The following is a 23,671-nucleotide window of genomic DNA, read 5'->3' on the forward strand; positions in this document are numbered from 1 at the left end:
AGACTGCGCATGCGCCGGATAGGCGCGGGGGGCGCCGGGAAGGCGAGTTCCTACCCGTCAAAGGCTCCGGCAGGATGCAGGGGTAGCTCACGTGGCTGAGAACTCGCTTTCCCAGCGTCCCCCGCCGCCGCCCTCCCACCATGTAAACCCTCCTTGGGGAGAGGTTTCCCTGTTTCCTGGTTCGGGGCTGGCAGCCATTTTGGGTTGAGGAGCTCAGAGCGGAGGCCGCCGCCTGCGAGGGGACGGGGGAGAAGCTGCTGCCTCCGCTGCCCCGTCGGACGCCTGCATCTGCGGAGCTCCCGCTGGGGGGGTCTGGCCGGCGCTGCTCCTCAGAGCGAGCTCGTTCTCCAGAGGCCGCGGGGTCCCCACTGACATGTCCAGCATGAATCCCGAATAGTGAGTCCGGGGGGGTGGCACTGCGCGGGGGCGCCCGCCCGGTATGAGGGAGGGGAGGAGGACCTGCTGTGAGGGAGGCGGGGGGGCTCATTGCCTCAGCCTCCCGGCGAGGGGTGGTGCGAGCCGGGGCAGGGATGCGGTGGGGCTGGGAGAGGTGGGGGGCAGGTGGGGCGGGGTGAGCCGGCTGGGGGGAGGAGAGGAGGGTGTGGGGCCGGGGTGTGAGAGCTGCCGTGGGAAGCGCAGGGTAAGAGCCAGGTGGCGGCATCCTCCAGCCAGGATGAGTGGCCGCGAGCACCTCATTGGCCCGCGGGCTTGGCTACAGCGCTTTGCTTTTTTCTTTTGGGGGGGGGGGGTAGTAAACATGACCTGTCTGCCTGCGAGGGGCAGGGCAGCGTCTCCTGGGCCTTAACAGAGGGTGTAGGTCACTGGGGTTTGGGGAAGGGGGATGGGAGGGGGACCTGAGGTCACCGGCTAGGCTCTGGGTCCCCCCCAACTTTTCAGATGCCAGGAGCGATTTGCGTACAGCCCTGGCAAACTCGGGTCCGTTTTCATTGGTTATTAACAGGCTGTAAAGCGAATGATCACCTCTTCCAGTCAGTCTTTCAAATCGCTTTTGCTCCGTACAAAATGGCACGGAAAAACACACAATTAAGATGAATGAAAAGAGAAACCAATATGGCCTTTTATGCTCTCTGGAGAGTTTGGGTTACACCTGGCAATCCTCACAGATAGGGAGTGAGGAGGTTTCATGATTTGTCATGAAAAGTTAATGGTATTTTCTCCTCTAACATGAGAAACGGTAGACCAGACGTTCATAGTAAACTTTGTTTTTAACTTTCATCCAGGTAACCATTGCAGGAGAAGGAAGAACTTAATTTGATTTTTCAAGTAAATCTCACTGCCATTGTATGCTTAAGACTCTACTAAGGCTTGTTCGGTCCCTAAAATATTAAGTTTCTCCTTGGAGAGAAAGGGGACCAAGGATTTAAAAACCTGGAAAAATTAGTTCTTGTGAAAGTGGATCTTTCTGACCACTTGCTGTTGGCAGCTTAACATTCAGAAGTCCACCCTTCATTTTAGCTGCAAGTCATGTGTGTGTCACATGGCTCTTGCAAAACACATTCTTGCTTATGTAGATTTTGCAATACTGTGGTTTGATAGTGAAATATTTCTATAGGTCAGTGGTTCTCAACCTTTTTCTTGCTGAGGGAGCCCCCCCCCCATATGCTATAAAAATTTCACAGCCCACCTGTGCCACAATAACTGGTTTTCGGCATATAAAAGCCAGGATCAGTATCAGGCCCCCACAAAGCTACACTGCTCAAGCTTCGGCTTCAGCCCTGAGTAGGGGACTCAGGCCCCTGGGCTTCAGCCGCATGTGGTGGGGCTTCAACTTTGTACTCTGGGACTCAGTGAGTCTAATGCTGGCCCTGCTTAGTGGCCCCCTTGAAACCTGCTCGCAGCCCCCCAAGGGGCCTGGACCTCTGGTTGAGAACCACTGCTACAGGTGATGCCTTGAACTGGAGATAGAGGCATTTATGAATGAAAAATAGTATATACTTATTAATAATAGCACTGCAACTTAAGTGACAGTTTTTGATCAACTTAAGTGTTTGATTTTTTTATTTATTTTAATAGTTACTACTTTGGGAGTAGAGCTGACTGAGGTCCCTAGTTACTGTTGCCAGGAGGCTGCTAAGAGTAGTGTGACTTTGCCACCTCTGAAAAGTTGGACAATCTTTTTTTTGCTCTCTCAATTTGCCAGTGTACAAGAGAACAGAATCCGTGCTTATAATTAAAGAAAATGTGAAAACAAGCTCTATTTGTATCTAATACTGTAGATACTGAAGTGAATTTTAAAAATCCTTTATTTTCTTCTGGCATTCTTTGCATTTCAGCTTGGGATAATGAAGCTAGATTTACCTTTCTGTCCACTATCACAAAATTACAGTGTTTTGAATATTGGAAAGCAAGGGTGATTCAGTTGTGGACTTAGTTTTTGGCTATGTCTAGATATTTCTTGATAAAATTAAATATCTGTAAATCCAGAAACAAATCTTTTATGATTCTAAAGGTTTGCTTTTACATAGTGGGACTACTTCTCTGTGACAGTGGCTTCTGAATTTCTTGGTTGACATATGATCACAACCTTGTGTGTTTTTTGTGCTGGCTAATTAGAAGCAGCCTTGAAAGGAGAAGCACTTCAGAAATCTCTTGATAAATGGTAAAAATCCTTTGAAGGGTAAATCATTGTTGAAAGAATTAATTTAACCCCCAAATTCAAGATTAGAATGGTTCTGGGTCAAGTTTAATCTTGGACTTCAAGACAAAGCAGGATGTTTGGTTTGTTTCTGTAAAGCTGGCTAGCTTTGCTGCTTGATAGGATTATGTAACAAGTTTGTGTGATTTCAGCAAAAACACTTCTCAAACATATAGTTACATATGATCAGTGAATGTAAAGACTTGCAGATTATCAAAGCATTTTCACAATCATTTGACTTTTTGAAATATTCAGTAATCTGGACAACTCCCTACAAGATCTAGTAATAAATAGGCTAGAGCAAATGCTATAATGAAAGCTTGTTAGTGATTCCAACTATTGGAGAAGTTCAGAAACACTTGACTAAAATGTTGTAACAGTTAACGGGGGGGAGAAGAGATAAGGTGTATTTATTTTTTTTACTATGTTCATGATATGTCTGGAAGGATGGGAAGTACTTGCACAATTGGTTTTCAAATAAAACAATTTACACACAAATATTTCCTTTTAATAGAACTAGTTTTCCAGTGACTAAGGGACTCACTGAAAATTACTAAATTTTACAAGTTGGCAAGTAAAACAAAACAAGGAGAAAAATACATAAGGTAACGTTACAACTTTAGTCCTAATTTTAATTATAAGGTGAGACCAGTGGGCAGAAACTCTACATCATGCAAAATCTGACTGTTGTTAAATGTTTGAGTAGTATTTTTTTCAGGGAATTATGAGGTGTGTAGGTGTACTAATTTTCATCTTGGTTTTGTTCTGCTTGTGGGAGCAGTTGTTGACAGACCTGTATGTATCAATGTGAATGTAAACACCCTTTCAGAAGAATAGCATCTCTAAAGAAGAGACCCAAAATGAGCTGTTGCATACTCGGTTTGAAAAACTGGCATTTAATGTTAGAAAAGCTAGCTTCAATATGGAAAAAACTTGTACAAATGCACACTTTAGATTGGATAATGCTGGCTTTTTTGTACTATTCAAAGCTTGAAATCTAAAATGAAGAGGGATGCAAGAGTTCATTAATATCAATCCTTAGTTTTATTTTTATCACAGAAATTAGTTAACCAGATATAGCACTCTTCACCCTGCCACAGGGTTGGAGGCTGCTGTACACTATTCTTTGGAGAATAAAGGATTTCCATTGACTTCCAAAGTGACCAAACCATGCCACTCCTAAATTATAAAGTAACTAGTCTGAATGGAAAAGATTAAAGGGGAAGATTAAAGCACATCCCTTACAGGAAATACAACTTACATCATGAGGGTTAAATTCCTTTCTGGACTTCTAGAAAGTGTATATTCTGGAGACTTCACTAATCCATGGCTTAGAAATTCCTTACTCATTACTTTTCTCCTATGAAACTTCTGATACTTTTCAAACTTAGACTGTCTTTACTTTCTTTTATACTCTTATTGGAATGGTCCATTCTAATTCTTAGAACTTGCTTACGGACTTTCTATTACTGAATTGCAGGTATTCTTGCAAATAAGAAAAATGCTGCTTTCTCCAGTGTAGGGCAAGTTCGTGTTTAAAGTGTAAATATTGTGGCTTTTTCCGCTTACTGTTGGAGTGCAATAAATAACTTTAATCAATCATAAGTTGACTTAACTCTGCTTTTTATCTTCCTTTAAATGAGATTTTCTTCTTTTCACCTTTACTGTACTTCTAAACAGTGCAACTCTTCTCTTGCTGCCATGGTAGAACTAATGGTACCTCATCTTTCAGAGTAACTATCACATTGTTTAAGTAAAATCTGAGCTTAATGAGACTATAAAAGAAAACCAATCAATCTCCCCTCCTAGTCAAAGTTTTTGGTAGCAGAATAAAGAATTTAAGAGTTCTTGGTGATAGACATCTACTGCAATCCCTAAAACACATCTATTCTTTTTATTACACTGGGTACAAAATCCTAAAGAACACTTTAATACAGGACACAAATTTCCACTACATTATCAATTTTGGTCTTACATAAGGGATCACCTAGTCTCTTGTTCTTTCTGCATTAGGGTTAAAACCATGCTAGTAACTGTTATATAACCAGTGTGCCCTTAACTTGTGTGGACAGGAACACTCCTGTTGTGTTGCAAAACTGATCTAGACAAACCATGTAACCCCAAGCCCTCCTTCCCAACTGCCTTGGTCTGTCAGTTTAAGCCTGGAAGGACCAAAGCACCCTACTTCCACCCATCTTTGATGTGCATGTGCTGGGTGAAAACAGATGTTGGCTGATCAGAAGTCCATGGTCCACTCTTTGTTGTAGCGCATAAAACTCTTGAATGAGCTCCGGAAGGGCATCTGAGTGGGGTGCTGTGTTCCTCCATGTCCCCACTTTGGCTGACAGGGAGCTTGGGAAACCAATCCCCAAGAATTCCTTATGGCTGGCTAGACCCTCTGATTTCTACAACACTGTGGCAAATGAGAAATCTGGTGGCAGGCTTTTAATGAATCAAATATGAAAAAGTATAACCTCAACATAGTATTATATTTTAGATGCAGTTATGTACCCAAACTTCATGTTGGCTTTTTTGTAATGTAAATGTATAATAGCATTGAAAGTACTGTCAGAAGTTGGATAGGGACACTTTTTTTGAGGCAGCCTTGATACCTTTGCTACTGAGGAGGAAACTGAGGGTTTTGGACAATGGGAGGGTAAGCATCTCCTTCCCCTCACCTTTTTGGCGAGGGGAGATTGGCCATAAATTTACCTTAAAGTAAAGAGGATTCAAAAGCGTTTGTTCTCTTCAGCCTAGTAATTCTTTATTGCAGTGGTTCTCAACAGGGGTACATGTACTGTTGGGGGTATGCAGAGGTCTTCCAGGGGTATATCAACTCAGGAAAATGTTTGCTTAGTTTTACAACAGGCTACATAGAAAGCACAAGCAAAGTAAGTACAAACTAAAATTTCATATAGCCAGTGACTTGTTTATACTGCTGTGTATTTTTCAGTGTATAGTAGATTTATATTCCAACTGATTAATTGTATAATTACATGGTAAAAATGAGGAGAATGCAATTTTTCAATAATAGTGTGACACTTTTTTAAAAAAAAAATGTTTAATTCCTGATTTTGTGAGCATGTAGTTTTTAAGTCTGGTGTAACTTGGGGGATATACAAAACAAATCAAACTCCTCAAAGGGGTACAGTAGTCTGGAAAGGTTAAGAACCACTGCTTTATGGCTTGGAGCTGCCCTGCTACACCTCCCCCTACAACTTGCTGTATCCCACAATGGACAGTTACACTAGCTTGTTTATCTAAGGTCCAGCATTGAAATAGTTGATGCTGAATCCAAGTTCACTGTTAACTCCCCATCATAATGACTGGGAGAAGTTTCACACTTCCCAGCTGCTTGAGAATGTCTGCTGAGATAATTTCATCCATTTACATTCAGTACACTTCATGAAGGTTCTTTTCAACCATAAGGGCTAGACTTAACTTTTGAAAAAGCTTAAATTACAGGACACAATTATGCAGCAATTACATATGGGGCAATCATATGGCTATCTGCAGCTACATGAATGCATTATGCACAGGTTAAGCTACAGAGTCCCACATAACCTGTCTAAATAAAGAAATTCACCTGTAGTGATGTTAAACAAAGATACTCCAGCCAGATGCGTTAGCCAAAAATCAGACAAGATCTGGCAACCAAACATTTTACTCTAGCTTGCTAGGATTTAGTTGCTGATCTTTTTGTGAATTCTGGAGAAAGTGGATTGAAAATGATACTCTAGCTGTTCTCCTGTGGCTGTATTTTTCCACCCAGGTGCTCTAAGTGTTAATGGAAACTCTCCCTTGTTGGGATTGTTATGACAAATGTGGCTATTAGGCCCTTACTTTAATCCAGGTTCATTCATATAGAGAAACAGTCTTCAATTATTCTGTTCGTGGCTCTGGGTCCACCACAGCTATGGATACTGAAGTCACTTGAGGATATCTATGCACTTCCTTGCATACATAAAGTGCTACTTTAGATCACAGGGGCAGACCTCATGTTTACATCACACACCAAATTCCTTCCATATGGGTCGCATCATGATATATCCACCAATGCCATTTTTCTTTTGATAAAGTTTGATATAAGTTTTCCAGGTTTGGACACTTATCCATAAGGAAACTCTTGGTGCTAGTAACATTGTCACTCTTTCACAGTGATGCTAATTCCTTCAAAGTATAGTGGGGGGACACTCTTTTTTTTTTTTTTTTTTTCTTTAAATAATTGAAGTAATGCTTTGAGGCCTCAATCTGCATCCCTTAGGACTTCTTCTCTGCTAGGCAAAAACCAACACCAGCCCTGACTCAAAGTTAATATAAACTAAGGAGCGCAAACACATTATAAAATAGAAGCTAGCCTGACAAGAGAGGTGAGATTCCCGGCACTACAAAACAAGGAAATGCACAGCAGAAGTTGCCCAAAGAACCTTAGATCTTTCCCATTCCTGATGATTACAGCCCCATGTTTTTCCCAAATACAAAATAAAACAACTTATAAAACAAGATAAACTCACCCTGCAGCTGCAGTCCTGTCCCACAGGGCTGGGCCTGGCTCCCTACCCTGGAAGTTGAGATGTCACATGCAGGGTCACAGCACCACTCAAGTTTGGCCTGGCCCACTCCATTATGGGGGAGGGATTGTTGCCATGCCAAATATGAGAGTTGCATTGTGACCTGCAAAAAGCTATTACAAATTTTATAGGGCTCTGTGGCTGATCATGAATGCCAGCATATAAGATGGAGGCACTTTTAAAGGAGTTTTTGATACTGTGTGCAGCCTATCTTGGCCATCTTAATGTGTGGTGACTGACATGAGGAAAGATCCTAGTGATGACCAGGCAGGTTGAGGTATACACTAGAGCAGGGGTTCTCAGACTGGGGGTAGGGACCCCTCAGGGGGTCATGAGCTGTCAACCTCCACTCCAAATCCTGCTTTGCCTCCAGCATTTATAATGGTGTTAAATATATAAAAAGTGGGTTTTAATTTATAAGGGGGCTCGCACTCAGAGGCTTGCTATGTGAAAGGGGTCACCATAAAAAAGTTTGAGCCACTGCACTAGAGCTTAGTTTACCTATGCCTGCTAATACATTAATTTTACAGCTGCCTTGTCTTTTGGCTTTTAACTTCTTAGCTAACAGGTGCTAAGAACATACGTTTGTCTTCCCAGTGAAGACCAGACCATAGTGGATCTTTCAGAATCTTCACTAAGCTATTCTGTGCTCTAAAATGAGGAATAAGTGTCCCTTCTAAATCTTAGAATTGTTCACAACAGTAATATCGAAGCACTAGCTTGTGTCTTGCTAGAAGCATCTTGCTGGCTTTGTAGATGAGAGAACTACTGCATGGCTCACTTTACTGTTCAGTCTAAATTAGAAATGAGCAGAACTACTCCAAAGTTTCTCAATTGAGCTGTTGAGTCAGTCTCCAATTTCACTTAGAGTTGCTGTGTCTTTTCTTGGCTTACAGCAAGGCTCTTTGCCCTTAGGGGCCTGAAGGCCTGACCCTTATGTCCAGAGGACAAATAGTGGGCCACTTGTCATGTACTTTGTCCTCCACTCCTCACTAAAACTGCCTGCCTTTCTGCTGCTCCAAACCTATTGCTATAGCAGCACTTCTCTCAGAACAACTGCCTTCAGGTGGCTGCCTGTCTAATCTTTTTGCATGCTCCTTTTGTTTTGGTAGAGCATGAGGCAGAATTGTCGAAGGCTGGAGGGAAAGGCAGAGGCTCAGAACAACAGGATTGATATAAGTAAACACTGAAACTTATGGACCAGTATGGCTTTCTCTTGAAAATAAGTCTGTAGTTCTCAAACTTTTGTACTGGTGATGCCTTTCACATACCAAGCCTCTGATTGCAGACTCCCCCTTAAATATATTAAAGCGTTTTTAATTTATAACACCATTTATAAATGCTGGATGCAAAGCAGGATTTGGGGTGGAGGCTGACCGCTTGTGACAACCCCTCCCCCGAGGAGTCCCAACTCCCAGTTTGAGAACCCCTGATCTAAGTCCTTGTCTAGAAAAGAATTTAAAGCTGTTGTGACCATTTTGTTTTCTGCATGCTAGCCCTAAGCAGGATACTGTAGCTAATAGTCACACTTCCAGTAATCCAATCTTTAGAGAAGTCAGATTTAGAAGTTGTAACAAGTTTCAGTCTGTAAAAACTTAATTATGGAGTATGCTTGGCTTACTTGTCTCCACTTCCAAATTGCTAGGGATTTTTATTAAAAATTTTGGGCAACACTTCTGTAAGCAGGTAAACTTACTTTATTTCTAGCTCTTATGAACACATGACTTGGTGGATGACATACAAAATGCTGAGAACCCTTGAACTGTAAACTCCTACTTCTTTCCTGATCTAGAAACTTTTTTATTTAAAAATCTTAAACTTACATATTTGTACTTTTGGTTAAAAACAAATCCTAGATTCTCCCAAATCTATATGTGCTTGGTAAATGTGATAGGTTATAGAAGCTAAACCTTAAAAGAGAAAACACCTCCTTGTACTTCTAACTTGGCTTTAGAATGACTAGCCTTTTTATATTTAATAAAAAAAGAGAGAGAAAGCTGGGTGAAGGCTTCACCCAGCTATCATACACTTGCTAATCCCTGGCTAGTGCCAAAGTGCTATCCCTGTGTGTTGCTTAGGAAACAAAAGTGGTGGGGATCTTAGTATTTGGATTTTGCCTACAGCTCTTTCCAGTGTTATGGAGATGGAGGGAATGTTTAAACTTCCTCCAGCTAGTTGGTGTCCAGCTGATGGGCAGTGCTAGGGGAATTCATATAGGTAGTACCAGTCAAGCTAATGGAAAGTTAAGACTATCCTTGACTTGTCCACTTGAGAAGATTCCAGATGTCATCTCTATATTGTGAAACTCCTGTGGCTAAGTAATGAGTGGTCAGCTTCAAGTCTGTCTTCCTGTCTCTGGCGGTTTACCTTAAACTTAGCATAGCCTCTTGTACATAGCTAGAGTAGTAAGTGTCTCCTCAAGTTGATGGCTCTAAAGGTAAGAACACTCTTGTCTAACCTTACTAGGGTATAGGTAGCATAACTCAATACCCCTTTTTTGTCTAGAACAGGCTAACTCTATGCTGCAGGACCACTCTAGAGTAGTTGCAGTCTTCAGTCATTTGTAGGTAATCATCTAATAGGCAGTTTTAGTTAAAGGGCTATTTGATTCTCTTGTAAATACTGAAGGACTCCATATCATGTGATTCTTTGCTTGTTGCTCAGCCCTGAGATTAGGGTCCTATTGTTTTAGAGGATTTACAGAAATGTAAGCTTTTGGGGAAGACAGATGATTACTATCTAATCCGACAAGACAGTCGGTGCGAGGTCAAGTGTCTGATCCTGGAATAGAACCCAGGTCTTCTGAGTATCTGTCCATGCCCTATCCACTAAACCATGCTGGAGTAGTGGAGGTGGTAAGAGAATACCATTGTTTCACAACAGGGTCTGATAATTTTTTTGGTCTCCCATTGCTCAGGCTGGAATACTAACTTCAAAGCATAATGACATTTAAAATGTCAAGAACTTTCTTACTGCTTATCCATTCAGCAGATGAAATGGAGGTGAGATGGCAATACAACCCATAAAGGTGGGGGATCTGGGGATACTGCAAGGAAAGAAATGCAGAGAGAAGGTAGACAGAGGAGGAGAGTGGGGAGAAATAGTGGTGCATCTGTTTAAACATGACGTTTGGAAGGCTGTAATCTTTAAATGAATGCTTGGGTTCTACTGAAGTTGATGATGGCATTTTCCCCCTCAGTGGTCAGGAATATCTTCTGGGCAAGTGGATTGTTCAAATGGTGGTGTGAAGAGTATGACTAAGCTAAATGTCCATTCAACTTAAAATATTGCAGTATAAATACTGTCTGGTTCTTTGCAAGTTATTAACTGTAGTTTAGGCCAGTGGTTCTCAACGAGATTACCTCTGGCAGCACAGAGCGGTCTTCCATGGGGTACATCAACTCAGGAAGACTTGCCTACTTTTACAACAGGCTACATAAAAAGCACTAGTGAAGTCAGTACAAACTAAAATTTCAGACACAAATGACCTGTTAATACTGCTCTATATACTGTACACTGCAATGTAAGTACAATATTTATATTCTAAATGATTACATGGTAAAAAATGAGTAAGCAATTTTCAGTAATAGTATGCTGTTGTACTTCTGTATTTTTTGTCTGACTTTGTAAAGCAAGTAGTTCTTAAGTGAGTCATAACTTGGGGGTCCACAAGAGAAATCAATTTCCTGAAAGGGGTACAGTAGTCTGGAAAGGTTGAGAGCCACTGGTTTAGGCTGCTATAATACATCATGGCAATATGAAGCAAACTGTATGTGATCACTTAAATTTGGTATCTTGATGATGAACAATTTTCTCATAAGTAAGTGTTCCAGATTTTAACTTCAAGTTATGCTGTTTGCTGTAGTGATCAACTTTAGTACAAATTTCCTTACACCAGCATCAGATCTGTATAGCTGAGAAATGTTAATGTTTTAAACAGTTGAGAAAGATGTTTGTTAATGAGTATAATTGTCATAAGGTCTCTCAATTCTATTTCCCTACACTGTTACATAGTCTCATGAAAAGTAGTCAAATGACTTACAAAAACAGTCTCAAATGGCACCTCCATGTGTCTGGAAAAGAGTATTTTAACGTATCTCCCTGCCAGAGTATAGGGATGACCAATGTACAGCTCCAGATGTACCAGAGATGAGCAGGATGTCTTTCCATGTCTTTCTATGCTATCAAACATTTAATCACATAAATAGATATTTGAAAATCACTGACAAATGTGGCCCAAACTATAGTTCAGGGGTGGCTTAATGCCACTGCCCTATAACCGTCATGATTATAGGTTTTAAAATAGGGAGTTGTCAGTGTAGACTTTTTTTTTTTCTTCAGGAGACGACAATGCTACTCTTCAGTACAATGCATGTCTCCTACAGAAGCTTTGATCTCTTTTAGTGTTACACTGCCCTATTTGTCTTGAGTTATGACTGACTTATATTTGGATCAATAGACTTAGGCTGCTAGTATTAATGAAATAGAATCTCATTTCTCTTGAAGTTGAAGCTTGTTTAAACCAATAGAATGGTATCTTAGATTTTTTGCCAAAGGGAGGAATCTCAGAACTCAAGGCTTTAACTTTCTTGGTTGGTTGTAAGTGGCAGCTGTCTGGTATTCAGACTTCAGTATAGTAATATTGGCATCAATACTGAAGTATTAAATCAATACCTTTTTTAAAATTTACAAGGTGTAGTTAACTTAGTTTCTCAGGTTTGAATCCTTAATATTGCTGGTTTAAAAAGTACAAATGCCTTAGCAGTATTGATTCCACATTCCATATTTGTCATTCTGGTGGCTGGGATCTTTAGCTAATAAATGGTCAGTTCTGACCTGATACACTTAGGTGACAAGGGTCAGAGTAAAGAGTTCTTAGTTGATTAGTTCTAGGCAGCTCCACAGAGTAATGTCACATTGGACACCTTTTTGGAGCATGAAAATCTCTGTTCTGGTTTGCCAGTAGCAAACTTTCTCTGCCTAAACTAAAGGCAATGTGAGTGGAATGGAATAGATAATGATTTGCTGTCATCTTTAGCTCTTACTCAGCCAAGACTATCAAATGCTCTTGTCTTCATTAAGACACTGATAATACAATTGCTTACATTTCAGTGATGGCTGTTAGCAAATCATTGAGTTGCACACTACACTGTTAGCCTTCCTTCTGAGGCTTAAAGGCAAACTTCAGCCAGTTTAAAAAAAAAATCCATTAAGATTTGACTGACAATGTTCAATGTTTTAGCAACAAGGGTGTAATTGAGCAAACTTTAGAAGGCACATTCTGTTTTGGTACTGAGTAGGTACATTGTACTGATCCAAAAAAGGAGGTGGAATCAAACTTTTTACTCTTTTTAATTTAGAAAAGACAAGTCAGTCCCCAGCTTTTCATTCTTCTGCTGTGACCAGGTATTTTGGTGTACATGCTTGCTTGAGTTGGCTCTCAGATCTGAGAGCCAACTGTTAATAATAATCTTTACTGACTTTTTGCTAGTTGACTCAGCCTTAGTACAGTTAGTACTAGGATAATAAATCCTTACTTGTGAGAATTTATGCTATTTAGAAACATGAATATACTGACAATTGTGACAGTAATGTATTTGACTTGAGTGCACAAAGGAGAATAAGGTCTAGTTAAAACCAATCCTATTTCTGTTACATGACAAAACATTACATGAGTACTGCAAATGTAAAGAACATACTTCAAACACTGAATCTTCCATTCCAACATGTGAGTGTTTACTTTTATTTAAATAAAGTATACTATACAAAATAGTAAAGACTGAATAGTAATCTTATTTCCTGACCGTAATGGTAGCAAATTGCTATTTCTTTGAAATTGTATTTACACCAAAGTATATGGACTGAGTAACTCAAGTTCTTCAAATATCCAATTAAAATTTGTGGTATATAAATACTAACATAATATCTTGTCTTTGCAGTGACTATTTATTCAAGCTACTTCTGATTGGAGACTCTGGTGTTGGGAAGTCTTGCCTTCTACTTAGGTTTGCAGTAAGTTCAGTTATGCTTTCAAAGCTATTTTGTCAATGATATAAAGTTTTATTCAAGCAGTTGTAAGTGAGGTGCCTCCATTTGAGGGGACTGATACTTGACTTTCCGGGAGTTGGTATGCCAAGGGAAGATGGGTGGGTACAAGAGGGTACTTTGCTTATTCTCTTCCCATATTTTACTGATACAGCTAATTGGATTGTTCTGTCACAATGACTTATGAATGGCTAAGAACTGGTGATTCCCCATTTCTTAATTAATGAGACCAGGAAAAACTTTCAAAAGTTGACTTGGGTACCTAAGTCCCATTGACTTTTAATGAAATCTAGGCTCCCAAATCTGTCAGTAGGACTTAGTTCCATTTTTGAAAGTGACTTGAGTACCTATGAGGAAAATTTTCAAAAGCTCCTATTTATATGCTGGTAGTGTTGAAGGGGCCTTGTTCAAGGGCCCATTGTGTTAGGCACTGTTCAAACAGACCCCATCCCAATTAACATAATGTAGAAGTAGAATGTAGGCATTTTATGAATGTTTCTTCACCATAGGTATCTGATATTCCTACAGAGAGATTTAAGATTTCATTGGTTTGTAATCAGTAATTTATTCTTTTCTCTGGTTCTAGGATGACACATACACAGAAAGCTACATCAGCACAATTGGTGTGGATTTTAAAATCCGGACTATAGAGTTAGATGGGAAAACTATCAAACTTCAAATAGTAAGTGTGTCTTAACTCAGATAATATTCAGAGGCTATTAATAGTAATCTTGTAAATTCTGACTAATCCATAACTTTATAGATCTGGCACAGGGCACATTTTTCTGTATGCCCAGTAAAATATTGGGCAGATTTGCTTGTCAAATGTTTCAATAAGCAAGTACGAACTACTGTTTTTGAAAACCAAGTTGCATAGTTATTAACATGTTGTAAGCAAGCATTTCCTTGAGAATCAAAAGTAGTACCTCAATCTTAAGATTTCTCACGCGAATATCTCGCTTAGCTCTTGATAGGATTGTCTACCTGCACTTATTACAATGCTTGTAGATAGTTTTATAGGATGCACAGAGGTGTGTCTTCGTCTAAGCTGAAAGATTAAACAGCATCTCAGAGTTGCAAATTGCTTAGATTATGAACAAAAATGAAGCATAAGGAAAACACTTGGGCTAAATCCAGTATCAAGATGGTTAATGAATAGTGGAGGACACCTGTCATTTAACAAATGCAGGTTCAGATACAGATCTTTTAAGACACAAATAGCCTGAAAATCTACCTTGTGTTGTAAGGAACTGCTTTATAGTAACTCTTTGCTCTTTGTGCAAATGGCTGTAACTTTAAACTATTGAATATAAACTGCCCAGTACATACACATTCTTTGCTGGTACTCTTAAATGCAGGAACCTCAACTTGGTTAGTGTTTGGGTAACTGATCCTTAGTCTTTAGTATACAACTAGGCCTCATAGTGAAAGATGTGAACTGGTAAGTTCAACCTGAACACTTGAGGAAGGTAAACACTCTTAACCTGCATTGCTCAAATTCTTAATACTAAATTTATTTCTGCTAGCAAGAATGTTCAGATTAACCTTACACCTTGAGTTAGCTGAAACACCAACTTGGGGATGTAGTATTAACACTTAGCCTTTACAGGCTTTATCTTTAGATGTCAAAGCCCTTTAAAACTGGGAAACTAACAGTGACCCACATCTGTATAGTGGAGTTAATGTGTAATTTACCAAAGTCAAGTAATAAGTAGGTAGACCTCAGTACCTTCTGTTGCCAATGGATGTCTACCAAAATAGAACTATCACAAGTTGCTATATAGTAGTAGCAGACTAAATATGCTTTTGTGTAAAAAGCATTCTTTACTTGGCCATTTTTGCTCTTAGTGCCTCTTTGAAGTGTGTTCGGGCTTTGGAGGGGGAAAAAAAAAGCTTGCCTAGGAAGAGCAGAAACTGCAGAGTAGATTGAGGGAACTGCTATCCACCCCTTCTTGGTGGGAAAGACAAGGAGAAGAATGGCTCAGATATTACTGATTCTTCAGGAGAAGAGGGGAAGGAAAGCAGTGGCCCATGAACTGTATCTCTGTAGAGAGACAGGTGCAGAGGGAGGAGCTGGGCGCTCCAGAATCTACATTTGCTGGGTGCCTGAGGGTGTCCTCAGTATGTGAGCTGCATAAAGAAGGGGTGGGAATTTTTGGCAGGGTGTAGAAGTGAAGGTGTAACAGTGAATTAACTATACCGCTGGTATATACATCTTTCACGTGGCCTAATAGGCTTAGTCTTTGTGTGAGGTGGTATTAAACACTCTTAGACCCCTGCCTTATATCAAGCAATGTGTGTAAATTACACTTCTTAATTCTGCCAAACTGCAGCTTCTCCACTCTGACTTACACTTCGCCATAGTTACTTAATCTAGCTCAGGTGAAACCGTATTACGCTCTGCTTAGAACTGAAGGTTCTGGATGTTCTTCAAGGACAGTTCAGTGCAGATGTAGCAGCCTGTCTCAATTGCATTTTGCCCCATTGGCATATAGAACATGCTTTGTACTAGCCACTTGAGTAAAATGTGAAGAATTTTATCTTTTAAATCCCTGAATGGTCTTTAGCTGCCTACCAGGAAACATGACTTTTTCTCCTGTGTGTTTGCAACACTTACAAGCTGCTTTGATTTTTGGTTCCTAGAATAGACCCAGTTTTCAATAGAAAGCTCTTGCCTACAAAACTTGTTCAGTTTAGGACAGGTCAAGGATGACCTGTCTAGCAAGGTATTTAATGGCTACCATAACACGGAGTGCATGGGTAGGGCTAATAAATGGTGGTAACTAATTATTTTGGGTGACTTAAGTATTCTGTGTAATGTAAAGTGCCCAGATTCTATAGGGATAGGAGCCAAAAATACCTAAACTAATATAGTTGGGTTTGGAATAAGCATTAGCAATAGTCCAGGGTTTGAAATGCATGGACTACCTACAGCATACTTTCCTTGCACTACACTCTCTGCTCTCAAGAATGCCAATAGATAGGGGACAGTGACTTCGCAATCTGAATTAATGTAATTGCACTGAGCTATAGTACTCTGCAATAAAGGAGATATTACTACTATGACATGGCACTCTTAATATTGATCTTAAACTTTGAACCAAAGTATTGCATTAGTACTGAAAATATTATGGGGAAAAAGCTTAAATCTAGAAGCAGCTCTTCTAGTGAGAGTAGGAGCCTGCTGGAAACTCATTCTAGCCACTTAAGGTCAGAAGTTGTCTATAACACTTCACGCATTCTTTAAAATAGAACTACTATTGTAGGTGGTGGTTTCATAATTTAACTTTTCCCATGCTAAATATACAAATCTATTGTAGATGGCTTGCTAAAGTTAGTGACTAATATACTTAGACAAATGGATTTGCTTCTATGAAAACCCTTCTGAGAGAACCAAAAGCTACAATTGTTAAGCTCATCTATACTAGTAAAACTTGCTGGAAAGGGACCAATCTTATCCCTGCACTGAGGGGTGCAAGGGCTTACACTTCCCTTTCTTGGGGGCTGGTGCATCCTTCTGTGCAGTTTAGGTCCAGTCTTGCCTTATTGGGGTGCAGGATTGTCTTGGTCCTGTCCCCTCCTTCTCCTGTCCTGATTCTCTTCTCTCCTGCTCCTTCCCAGGAGCAGTTCTGGAGCTGGGGCTGCCCTAGGTGGGTGTGCCCCCTAAATCAAGGCTATTACCGGGGGGTTATGGTTGTCTATGGGAGGGCTGCTCTTCACCAGCCTAGGTGACACTTAAGCATTGTAGCAGAACAATAAATCTAGCCCAAGGGATGTCAGTAATAGCTGATACAGTTGAATCAGACATTTTTGACAACGGTTTCTGAAATGATGCTAAACATAGCTTATTTTTTGGGTATACCTGCAGTTCAGCTGCACTTCTGATGAAACAGTTGGCAATGGTTGTCTCTGCTAATGTCGACAAGGATTTAGTGAAGTAGTTTAACATGACTTCAGCTGCCTTCAGTAGCATGCCCTTGACCTATTATGATAGAAATTGGCTTGAAACTAGTTTCTACCTGCTTTCCAGCCTTGCCAATGCCTCAAAGGCAATCAGTTTTAACACTTGCATATCTTACATCTGGGAAACAAAAGGCTTGACAAGCCATTTTTGAGTGGGCTGGGATAGGTGTGAGGTACTGCTGCAACTGATCTGTGGCCCTAAAGTTGGATTCCAGTTGAAGGTGATTGCCTTAATATTCTTCACAGCATTGTGTTGGCCTTGGGTGGTGGTTCTTTTGGCTAGCCTACTTTCATTCAGTTTCTTAGGAGGAAAGAGGATGCCCGTTAGTATTATCAGACTGTAGGAAGATGAAAGTTTTTTCCATCTACTTGTTATGGACTTGCAAGGATCATTTTAGAGGCTTGTTCTGCTGCAGTAATCTTTCTCATATGGGGGAGGCTGCTTCATTGCACTGAAGTTCTAAAATGTGAGACAGGACTGGTGCTCAGTGAACAGTTATTGTGCAGGCTGTCTTGTAAAGCAGTGGTAAGATGACTGACTTGTCTTCTCTGAGAGTGTTCATTGTTAAGGGATGTTTCTACTCCAACTGATTGTATGTAATCAGGGAACTTCAGATGTCCAGCCATTAGATAGTCTTTTAACTGGATTGTAAAAATAAAACTTTAGTCTCTCTGGTACAGTTACACCTTTTTTGTTTAGACCTCTAACAGTCTTAATTATCACACTTTGCAGTGGGACACAGCAGGCCAAGAGAGATTTCGAACGATCACCTCCAGTTATTACAGAGGAGCCCATGGCATCATAGTTGTGTATGATGTTACAGACCAGGTAAGGTCTAAATTAGACACTCATGTAGTACTTTATACCTTGAGAAACAACTTAGGCCAACTTATACAAAGTCAGTTCTTTCAGATGTAGATTTATTTGGCTCTTGAATTATGCTCAGACACCTTATAGGCTATGAATTGGTATTTCTGAATGCTAAAAATCTGGTCATACTTGCTGAATATTTTTAACTGATCAGTTTTCTCCAGACTTGCACCAATATTACACAAACTTAAGTTAGACACAGCTTCAAACTTCTTAGTTCTGCCAGACTTAGTTTTATGGCTGATTCCTCTGGGCTTCAAGTTGGGGGAGTGGTGTCAGGTGGGGATGGGAAAAACTTTCAACAAAACTTGACAGGCAGCTGAGACATGGACATGTTAAAATGTACTGGTATTGGCAGCAGGAACAACACTAGCATGAAAGGGTTAAAATGACTTCTACTTTAAGTTAACTGAAGGAAAACTCCTACTTTCCAAGGGCAAATGCTCCTGCTTTATTCCATATGTACTTAAGCTTTGTGTGGCCTAGAGTCAGAATTGCTGTAGTGGGATTTACTATCAGATACTCCCAGGGTGAGAGCTGTCATACTGTTTTATATTCCTTCTGAAATGAAAGCTAGTTGAGAATCTTCAGTGACATGGGATTTATTTTTCTCCTAAATGAATAGGAAACATCTTAACATCAGCAAATTTACTTCCATCACGCATGCATTATCTTGGCGAACTATTATAATAGGCTTTCCTGAAGGCTTCTTTTCTTGTAGATTTGATGAGGGCATCTAACACTATGAAAACAAACTTCTGTAATACGCTTGTTGCCCTCCTAGTTAACTCATGAATTCAAGTTACTGCTCACTGATGCATTTTGCAGAATGGATGGTTCCAGTGGCATGGCTTGTAGGGATTTTTGTTGGGAAGACAGCTGAAGATGGATTAGGGCCCCTGGAGCCCAGTTAACTGAACAGAATACAATTGGCTGACCACTCCTCAGTACAGAGTACAAAACTGCTTTCTCTGAAGCTTGCCCTAAAAGAACTCAAAACTCACTTGTCAATGTGTTTGACTTTTTAGTAGTCCAGTGTCTGCTTTTGTTTTACAAAGGTGAAAAAGCATCCTTTCCTTTAGCTTACACTTGTATGAGATGGTACTTGGCATATGGCCAGTTTTACTTATGTACTGCTTTGACAGCTCAGACATGTTTCCCAGTTATTTGGAGTCCAGGCTCCTCTGCAGGGACAGTGGAGGACCTGGGGCAGGAAGCTCTCATTGGTCCAATACATACCCTGGAGGAAACATTTGTGGATGGGCGTACTAGAGACTTCCATAATGCTAGGGATAGACAATCAGAAGCCCTGGGTCTTTTTAGAGCTGAGGGAAGCAGTAGGGCCAGGTCAGAGGAACCAGCATACACTAGTGCAGGATTGGAGAACATAGGATACTCCTGAGGAAATTTTGCACCAAATTTTATTTTTCAATAAATGTGGAGGTTCCAGTGTGGCAGTGGGGAACACAGGCCACTGGTCGCACAGAGGTGGGAGATCACCCTGCAGTCTCCCCCCACCCCAGGGACACTGATTCAGCAGTGAGGCTGCACCAACCCTGACAGTGCAAAGGCTGGACCTGCCCCAGAAAATCCCCCCCCCCCCCCGTGCTAAGCACACCAGGTGTGGGTGGGCAGACTCAACCTGGCAGGATCTCTGTGTGTATCTCTGTGTGGGGCCATCTAGGTGCAGGGTGCTTGTGGGGTGGGGTGGTCCGGTCCAGGTGCATTGGGGCTGGGTGCAGGGGGTGAGGCTTGTGGGAGGGCCTCAGCAGGGATCTGGATGCAGGAGGGTTGGGGCTTGACAGGGAAGACAGGTGCAAGGGGCTTGGTGGGGGTGTCTGGGTGTGGAGAGTCCAGATGCATGGTGGTTGGGCTGATGGGGGAGCAGCACCCTGCTGTGACCCTGCCCCATGGCTGGGGAGCAATGGCAGCTGGAAGTAGGGGGCAGGTGTGGAACTGGGGGTGGGTCTGACCCAGTCACTCCATGCAGAGGAAGTGTGCTCCTCACCCAGGTGGGACTTGCAGCTGAGCTTGGTGTAGGATAGGAACCACTGGGTGGGGCTGAGGAGAGCCAGGTGCAGGGGACTCCGGATGCAATGAGTGAGGCTTGGGGGGGGGGGGGGGGGGAGGGGGGCGGCACGAGACTTGGCAGGAACATCTGGGTATAGATGCATGGGGTTGGGCAGATAAGGTGCATCTGGCCCAGCACGAGCTGGGGTGTCCACAGTCCCATTGCCCTCTCTTCCCCCAGCAGTGATTTTCCTCTCTGGGTGATTGAAATGCCATGCCGTGCTGCTGGGGAGGGGCATGTGGCTGCTCTTGCAGCTTCCTGTTCCTTCCCCGTCAGGCATTTTTCTGCAGTGGATACAAGTTCTGTGCATGTGGAGTGGCACAGAATTCCCCCAGGAGGAACAGCCACACTGGCTCAGACCAGTGGTCCTTCTAGATCCTATACAGTCTTCTGACCATGGCCAGATGTTTCAGAGGGATTGGACAGAATAGGGCAACTTTGAGTGGTCCAGTCCCAGCTTCTGGCAGTTGGAGGCTCAGGGAAACTCAGTGTGGGGTTACATTCCCTGGCCATCTTGGCTAATAGCCATTGGTGGACCTTTTCCTCCATGAGATTATCAAATCCTTTTTTGAACCCAGTTTTACTTTTGGCAATCACAACCTCCTACGGCAATGAATTCCAAAAGTTGACTGTTGTGTGAAGTTCTTTCAGTTAGGTGCTAGGGGTCATCAGATGACCGCTAATTGTTGTGTAGGGATAAATAACTTTCTCCATAGCACTTATGATTTTATAAACCTGTCACAGTCCCCCTTACTTATCTCTTTTCTAAGCTGAAGAGTCCCAGTCTTTAATCTCGACTCATATGGAAGCTGTTCCATACCCCTAATAACTTCTGTTGCCTTTCTCTGCAGCTTTTCCAAGTCTAGTATCCTTGGCACAGGGTGACCAGAACTGCACACAGTATTCAAAGTGTGGGCATACTGTGGATTTATGGCAGCGTTATATTTTCTGTCTTATTTTCTATCCATTCCCTAATTGTTCCTAACATTCTGTTCACTCTTGACATTGAGTGGATGTTTTCAGGGAATTATCCATGCTGACCGCACAGTCTGAGTGGTAACAGCTAAATTAGACCCCTTTATTTTGTATGTGCAGTCAGCAATATTTTTTCCAATGTGCATTACTTTGCACTTATTAACATTGAATTTCATCTGTCATTTCGTCACCCCATGCAGGCTGCTTTGGACTTTACTATCAAGTAATTTTGTATTGCTTGCAAATTTTGCACCCTCACTGTTCACCCCTTTTCCAGATCACTTAAGAATATGCTGAGCAGCCCAGGTGTCAGTTCAGACTTCTGGTGGGAGGGGACCATGCTATTACCTCTGCCCCTTGTGAAAACTGACCACTTGTTCTTATCCCTTTCCTATCTTTTAACCAATTACTGATCCTTTTTAAGCAAACTTAAGTGGTCCTGGATAAGACTTGCCTTTGCTGAGGGACCTCATCATAGACTTTCTGAAAGTCCAAGTACACTATATATTGGCTCCTACCATTTGGAGAGACGTGTTTCTATGCTAGCATTTTTGCTTAACATCAAGGAGATAAATACATGCAAAGCATCTGAAATACAAACTATCACTGGATATGCAGATGATGCAATTTATAATAGTGCACTTGTGAAGGCTGTCTCCAATTTCTGAATAATGAATGGTACTGTAATGGCACTGGTTTCTTGGAGAGGAATACTTAAAGTAATCTCTTATCTTCTAGGAGTCCTTCAATAATGTAAAACAGTGGCTGCAAGAAATAGACCGTTATGCCAGTGAAAATGTTAACAAGTTGTTGGTAGGGAACAAATGTGACCTGACCACAAAGAAAGTAGTAGACTATACAACAGCAAAGGTATGTCAACTGGCTTATTAATGATCCAGTCAAATAAATATTACCAAAACTGAACCTACTTGAATGCATCCTAATTAAGTAAATAACTCACTTCTGTTAGTCCTCAAATGTGCTGATGCTAGAAAATGCAAATCCTGGTGTGTCCCTCAAGTGTTATGAAGTGCACATGATCTAATTTAAGGGTTGTGCTGGTGAGGGAGGGATGATGGTTTGAACCAGTAGTCGTTTTCCTGAACATTCATAAATCCATTTTTAATTTAAAGTAACTCGGGTGAATCCTGAGCTTTCTAGTAGCAAGTATTAAGACTTACTCTTTGCTATTTCTCAATTCACAGGAATTTGCAGATTCCCTTGGAATTCCATTTTTGGAAACCAGTGCAAAGAATGCAACAAATGTAGAACAGTCTTTCATGACCATGGCTGCAGAGATTAAAAAACGAATGGGTCCTGGAGCTACAGCTGGTGGTGCAGAAAAGTCCAATGTTAAAATTCAGAGCACTCCAGTCAAGCAGTCTAGTGGAGGTTGCTGCTAAAATTTGCCTCCCCCTTTTGTCTCACAACAATGAATTTTGCAATCTGAACCCAAGTGAAAAAAATTGCCTGAATTGTACTGTATGTAGCTGCACTACAACAGATTCTTACCGTCTCCACAAAGGTCAGAGATTGTAAATGGTCAATGCTGACTTTTTTTTATTCCCTTGACTCAAGACAGCTGACTTCATTTTCAGAACTGTTTTAAACCTTTGTGTACTGGTTTATAAATGTGTGTAATCCTTGTTGCTTTTCCTGATACCAGACTGTTTCCCGTGGTTGGTTAGAATATATTTTTTGTTTTGATGTTTATATTGGCATGTTTTGATGTTGGGTTTAGTCTTCTGAAGATGAAGTTCAGCCATTTTGTATCAAACAGCACAACAGTGTCTGTCACTTTCCATGCATAAAGTTTAGTAAGATGTTATATGTAAGATCTGATTTGCTAGTTCTTTCTTGTAGAGTTATAAATGGAAAGATTACACTATCTGATTAATAGTTTCTTCATACTCTGCATATAATTTGTGGCTGCAGAATATTGTAATTTGTTGCACAATATGTAACTAACAACCGAAGAAATGTTTAATAAATATTGTACTTATTGGAAGTAATATCAAACTGTATGGTGATAAATATTGTCTTAATTCTTATGGCTAAGGGGGAAATTAGGCTTGCATTGTGCCCAAAATGTATCATGTGCAGTAATGGCACTTTAGACCCTCTAGTAGACCAAACACCCTTCCCCAAAAATGTAACTAGGAAGTATGGCCTAAAAGACTAAGTTGTCCTAGTCCTTCAGGCATATATACTGTACTTGAAAGACAATTTAAGAGACTAATGTTCATGGAAGCATAATGCATTCTGAATGTACAGTATTTTTTCCCCATCTTAGTCTATGAACTTTAATTTATTTCTGAAGGACTTCCTTTAGAAATTCTTGTCTACTTTGCTCTGTAGTAGAGGTGGAAAACATTTTTCCTAACATGTGAATGACTTAAAACTAACAACTCAAAGTGATGTAACTCTGCCAGTATGTCATGTCTTTCTATATACTGTTACTTCCATATTCTTTTAATCAAATACTGTTTTGACTTTATTTAATAAACATAGTGCAACAA

General features: G+C 41.0%; 1 protein-coding gene across 1 annotated transcript; it reads left to right on the plus strand.

The window, feature by feature from the left end:
- Nucleotides 1-23,671, plus strand: RAB1A (RAB1A, member RAS oncogene family). The gene is made up of 6 exons (XM_037896049.2): nt 1-396; nt 13,167-13,239; nt 13,859-13,954; nt 17,969-18,064; nt 21,891-22,022; nt 22,358-23,671. The coding sequence occupies exons 1-6, from the start codon at nt 374-376 to the stop codon at nt 22,553-22,555; spliced, it is 618 nt and encodes a 205-aa protein (XP_037751977.1). The 5' UTR covers nt 1-373; the 3' UTR covers nt 22,556-23,671.

The sequence above is a fragment of the Chelonia mydas genome, chromosome 3, assembly GCF_015237465.2.
Source record: "Chelonia mydas isolate rCheMyd1 chromosome 3, rCheMyd1.pri.v2, whole genome shotgun sequence".
NCBI lineage: Eukaryota > Metazoa > Chordata > Testudines > Cheloniidae > Chelonia > Chelonia mydas.